This window comes from Cannabis sativa, chromosome 5 (assembly GCF_029168945.1).
Source record: "Cannabis sativa cultivar Pink pepper isolate KNU-18-1 chromosome 5, ASM2916894v1, whole genome shotgun sequence".
Lineage (NCBI taxonomy): Eukaryota > Viridiplantae > Streptophyta > Magnoliopsida > Rosales > Cannabaceae > Cannabis > Cannabis sativa.
In genome coordinates this window covers 16,100,146-16,106,415 of record NC_083605.1, presented here as the reverse complement: position 1 = coordinate 16,106,415, position 6,270 = coordinate 16,100,146, and the positions used below count along the sequence as shown (strand labels likewise).

The 6,270-nt window shown below is 33.5% G+C and overlaps 1 protein-coding gene across 1 annotated transcript; it reads right to left on the bottom strand.

Moving 5' to 3' along the window:
- Positions 1 to 4,540: 4,540 nt before the first annotated feature.
- Positions 4,541 to 6,044, bottom strand: LOC133037825 (uncharacterized). The gene is made up of 4 exons (XM_061115468.1): positions 5,659 to 6,044; positions 5,083 to 5,390; positions 4,813 to 5,001; positions 4,541 to 4,711 (listed from the first exon to the last, which is right to left on the bottom strand). The coding sequence occupies exons 1-4, from the start codon at positions 5,779 to 5,781 to the stop codon at positions 4,606 to 4,608; spliced, it is 726 nt and encodes a 241-aa protein (XP_060971451.1). The 5' UTR covers positions 5,782 to 6,044; the 3' UTR covers positions 4,541 to 4,605.
- Between the last annotated feature and the right edge of the window lie 226 nt (positions 6,045 to 6,270).

Sequence of the window (6,270 nt, the reverse complement as noted above, 5' to 3'; positions counted from 1 at the left end):
GTGTAAAGCTGGTTCTGTTCCTATTCTGAAAGGGGACAAGTTCACTAAGCAGCAATGTCCTAAGAACGACTTGGAAAGAGGAGCAATGAAGAGCATCCCTTATGCAAGTGTAGTAGGGAGTTTGATGTATGCTCAAGTTTGCACTCGACCTGACATAGCTTTCGTAGTAAATATTCTTGGGAGATATTTATCTGATCCTGGCCTTGATCATTGGGTTGCAGCCAAGAAAGTTTTGAGATATTTGCAAAGAACGAAGAGTTTTATGCTTGTGTATAAGCATGTTGACAATCTTCGAGTTGTTGGTTATTGATTCGGATTTTGGTGGTTGTGTAGATGATTTAAAGTCAACTTCGGCTATATTTTCACCTTGGCGAGTCCGCTATTTCTTGGAAGAGTGTCAAACAGACTTTGATCACGTCATCTACTATGTATGCTGAGTTTGTTGCATGTTATGGGGCATCTTTGCAAGCTTTGTGGCTGAAGAATTTTATTTCGGAGATACGAGTGGTTGATTCTATTTCCACACCTATGCTAATCTATTGTGATAATAATGCTGCTGTTTTCTTTTCAAAGAATAACAAGATTAGTAGTGCTTCTAAACATATGGAAATAAAGTATCTCACTGTTAGAGACTTGGTCAAGAAAGGAGACATTGTCATTGAAAATTGCAAGACCGAGTCGATGTTAGCTGATCCTCTAACCAAAGGGTTAAGTGTCGTGCTGTTTAATAAACATGTTGTTAATATGGGCATTTTAGAATCTTTTGATCTTTTGGGTTAGTGGGAGTTTTGTTTTCTGTTTGTTTTTAGAAATTATTATTTATAATTTTCTGAATAAAGTTATGAACTACATTTTATGTTTCAAGATTTTTTATTATTGAATGGATATGTTTTCAATTATGTTTTGTTATATTCTCGAGAATGATTGAATTGAAAGCATGTGGTTCATATTGTTGTGATTATTGTCTTTTAAATTTATTTGCTTATTGACAATGATATGTTGTTGGCTTAATTCTTTAAGCAAGTTTAGTGACACTTACTTATTTTAAGTGGTGTATGTTTAATTTCACTGGCTTATTTATTAAGCATCACGGTATTAGTGAAATTGAGGACTGATAAGGATATTATGTTATTTTAAATTGATCACATGTTGAACATAATTCCTTACCACACTACTAGACTTATTGACCATGTCGATTTAATACTTTGGTATTTGTGATTATGAATGTCTTTTGTTGAGCTAAAAACAATATGACTGTCATAGTTCATTATCAAAGGTTAAATTGGACCGGTATGTTGAGATGCTATCAGAGAACTATCATTTTTTAAAGTGGCCACAAATGTTTTCCTGTTGTTCAACCCATGAGTCGTTTTCAAACAAAATTATTTTGATATATAATATATATGTATTAAAATCAATGTAGCCCAAGTGGGAGAATGTTAGACTTTTATTTGGGCTTACATTAAATTTTATTGGTTTTATTAAAACTTGGCTTGATTGGATAGTTCTTTGCTGTGTTAGCCCATGTTGTTGGTGATCAATTGTTAATGGGCTTAGCATCTGTGAGTAAAGTCTAGGTGAAGCAGAAGTGTGGGCTTTTCTAGTTGACTGAAGCCTTTGATGAGCAGGCCCAGCCCAACTAGGGTTTTGTAGCTAAGTCCCCTCCCTAACTCTATAAATACATATTGTCTCATCACAATTGTATACCTTTTTGATAATCAGATAAAATAAACTGCTTTTGATTTAGAGATCTAGGGAGGAAGACTTACACTACTACAAAAACACCCTTTAGAGGCGGTTTTTAAGCCCTTTCAGCGTCGGTTTTCGCGAAATTCACTACCGACGCTGATCAGGGCGACGCTAAAGGGTTTATATGAACCGACGCCATAGGGGTAATAACCGACGCCATAGGGGTACCTATGGCGTCGGTTATAAGCTTACACTACAAGAATTTTGGTTATTAGCAGCGGAAGAATTAGCAACGGACCAAATCCGCCGCTACTAATAGGACTAATACCGGCGGACTTCTGTTATTAAATGTTATTTATTTTTTTTTGTATAAAAATGTATTAGCGGCGGACCCATGTACTATTAGCGGCGGGGTTCCGCCGCTAATACTAAAATAAAAAAAGTGTGGGAAATTTCCCACTCAAATATTTTCAAAATTTTTTAGCAGCGGACTTTTTTTATTATTAGCGGCGGAAACCCGCCCCTAATAATAAGAAATCTGACAATTTTATTATTAGCGGCGGAATCCTATTATTACCAGCGGAATAGTCCGCCGCTAATAATATCGTATAAAAAAATGCTATCAGATTCATTTTCCTTCATTTTCCTTTCCTTCATATTTCTTTCTCTTCTCTCTCAAAAATTTCTTCTCTACACCCACCTTCCTCAGCCCTTCCCCGCCTCCCTCCGCCCACCCTAAACCCCTCTGCCGGAGCAACACCACCACCCTTAACGATCTACCAGTGCAAGTTTTTTTAACAGTAAGTTTTCTATTTTAACATTTATTATTTATATATATCAAAATATATTTTTAATTCTATAAATATTTTTCTAATTTTTTTTCTAATATTGTTAAGGTCTCTACTATCTCAACCACTATTGGCCGAAACCAAAAGTGCACAACCGATGCATATTTTTTAGTAGGTCAGTTTTTTCATCTCTTTTTTTTCCTTACAACTTATAATTTTTTGTTAACAAAATAGTTATATATTTGATTATTTTTAGTGTGAACGTTTAAAATATATATGGTTTGGTTAAGTGTGTACATATATATGTACGATTAAAAAATTTGAAAAAATTAGTATTTTTCTATATTAAATTTATAGTATATATGTATGCATTCGTTTATATGATTATATAGATGTAATATATAATAATAATCTCAATGCTTTATGTATTTATTATTTGATTATAATCTTGTGTTTTTTCAGATTTTTGGAATATTTTACAGCTTATTGGATCAGTATTATTCACAATTTTATTTTTGTGAAAGATATGTTTTTAACAATATAAGATTTTCTTTGGCTTGTTAAAATTATTTTATGACTATTCTATTAAGTTTAAATAATCATTTATTATATAGTCTTATTTCATTTAAGTATTTAATAATAATGACGAGTTTATTGACTTGTTAACAGGAGTAACATTTTTATCTACCCCAATACACCCAGAGTTTTGAGATTAGTTTGGGGACCTCGATCTTCTCTGTCGACCACAACAATCACAATTAACCTTATATTTTTTTTTGGAGTGATTATAAACGAGACTAGTGATTAACTTTTGTATTTTTGTTATATTAAGACATTGTAATTATTTACTTAGAGAATATTGTATTAACTAATTTGTGTAATGGCTATTATCATTCAATATTAAACTTAATTTTAATTTACGTTTATGTTAATTATTTGGCTTAAAGTTTATTATTTAATATATTTTTTTTAAAGTAATACTATTTTTTTTAAACATATTGATTAATAATTAATATTAAAAAAATTAAAAAAAAACATTAGAGGCGGACTGGTCCGCGCGCCGCTAATAATAGTGTCAGTTTACGAATTTGACATTATAATTAGCGGCCGGTGTGTCAGTCCGCTGCTAATACATGTTATTAGCGACCGGGTATTACCGGCGGATTAATAGCGGCGGGCTCCGCCGCTATTAACCTTTACCGGCGGATTTTGCTATCATTAGCGGCGGAAGGCTCCGCCCCTATTGATGATAAATGTTGTAGTGTTATAACCGACGCCATAGGGGCTTTATCAACCGACGCCAAAAGCAAGCGATTTTCAGTTTTTTCAAATTTTTTTTTATTTAATTATATAATTTTAATTTCATTTTAATTATATATTTAATAATTTTATATATTATTTTAATTTTATATTTATTAATTTATATATTATTTTATTTAATTTAAATTACATATTTATTTAAATTTTAAATTACATATTTATTTAATTTAATTATATATTAATTACATTTTAAATTAAATAGTAATTAAATTTGGGTAAAAACATAATTTGATTTCATAAAAATAATTAAATATTACACAAACATGTAAAATTAGTTAAAAATATTAATAAGTTAATAAATCTAATTACAAGTTAATCTATAAAAATTACATAATGAAGAAAAATTCTTCGACCTTTGAACCTCAATCGTCACCGTGAATCACCGCCATCAATTGTTCGATCCACTTTCGCTGTAGTGGTAACAATTCTGTTTTTGGATCGTATTGCTTCTTACCCCCAAACTGTTAAAAAAATTAAAAATTTATATTAGTTTATGTATATGTATATTATATATTTGTTATTATAAAATTTATATACTATGATCAATAATTAAAACTTACAGCTTTTTGATCTTGTATGTAACGGTTGGGGTTGGCACGTGCGACGATGTCAGTGATATATTTCAAAACATAAAAACCGCATTCTTGGCTTTTAGGTTGTCTTGGACAGTTTGCTTGTGAAATTCCTTGCCACGGGCCAAGATGCGATGTGCGTCCCCTATATACATGAATGCCTGTTTGGGAAAATTATATTAGCATTTCAATTCGTTAGTTAATTTAAATTCGTTACATAAGAAGTCATTAAATTATTACCTTCCGATCATTTGTTCTATTTCTTCGGGAATTGGGCGGCCTTTTACAGGGTTTAAATGGATAATTTTCCTTGGCGCAACCACCACTAGCGTCCAATGCATCCTAGAAAATTATATTGGAATATAAGTAAGATAGTATAAAAATAATTTGAAGACATAATATAGAAATGAACAATTAGCACTAAAGAATTTAATAAAGTTTACCCGATATTCCAAGGAATAAAGAACATTTGGTGGTTGTTGTTCATTAATGATAACCAATTAGCCAATCGTCTTGCCGCATCGTCAAAAGACTGACTCTGTTCTTCATCGCTGATCCCATGCACTGTGAGAAGCTCTGGGTCGTAAAACTTGAAAATTTTTCTCAGACCGTTGATGCTCTCCCATATGTGCCTGCCAAAAAAAAGTGTTAGTGCCTTATAATAATTTAACTATAATTTGATATAAGGTTAATTAGATTAAAGAAGAGTATACATCATTCCAAACAGCATTCCCTGGTTGCCGATGTAGTTACACGTAGCAACCTGCTGCAAATCCTCTCCAGATAAAATGATCTGGGTACGCGATGCAATGAATCCTCGGGGGACAGAAATTGTGATTATATCACGTTTATTTTTGAGCCTTAGGAATTCATGAATCATCCATTTTAGCGAATTAGGGATCAACGCCATCTTCTCTTCCGTGAACAACTCATCTTCCCGTGCACCACGGCTTTGTGGAGAAAGCATCGGAGCTTTCCCCTTTGACGCATCACGTCTTGAGGGCGGTTGAGCGAGTGGACCCTAAACAAAACAGAACATAATATATATATATATATATCAAATTTTATCTAAATTCTACCGAAATTTCGGCAGCATAACGGTTGTAATTGAATGACCCCAAAAATTTTGAACATGGCTGTATAACGACAAATAACACATATATAACAGTAGTTTGTTCATCCATCCCACCGCAGCACATATATTCGCAGAACCTACTTCACTACGGATGAATATTGAAGATATTCAAACTCCACTAATCATTAATAATTAATTTCAGTTGAGAAGTTACCTCGGTTGTTAAAATTAAGTGTTTAGGCCAAGGAAGGAACATCTGGTACACGTCCCTAACATATCTGAACTCTTCAATTGGGACTGGGATTTCAGCGTCCTCTTGCAGGATTTCCGAAACCATGATCCGAGCATGTGAATCATCGTAATCCTGGCAGTGAACTTTGATCTTACCCACATGCTCGTACAAATACCCTCGGGCCACAATATTGTCGATGTTGTCAGAGCAGAGATGTACTTGCTGATTAAGGGCCGCATGGTCATCAAAATTGTATAGGATACCTTGGTCGTTGAGGGAAATGAACTCCTCAGCATAAATTTGTGGTTGTACCTCATCCTGAGGAGCGTATGGTTGTGGAACATACGCCTCACCAGCCACCTCTCCTTCTTCCTCTTGTGCGGCAGCGTTCCTCTGCTGCTTAAGGGATTGGACTTCGGCTTTTAATTGTTCAATCTCCTTCGCTTGCCGAGCCACAACATCAGACACTTCCCTTTTCTTCCTGCCGAACAGTTGAGATGCCACAGTCGGGAACCTACAAATCATAAAATGCAAATTAGCAACGATTTCATTTGTGTAACTAAATAAATAACATTTGAAGTAATAGCATACCCG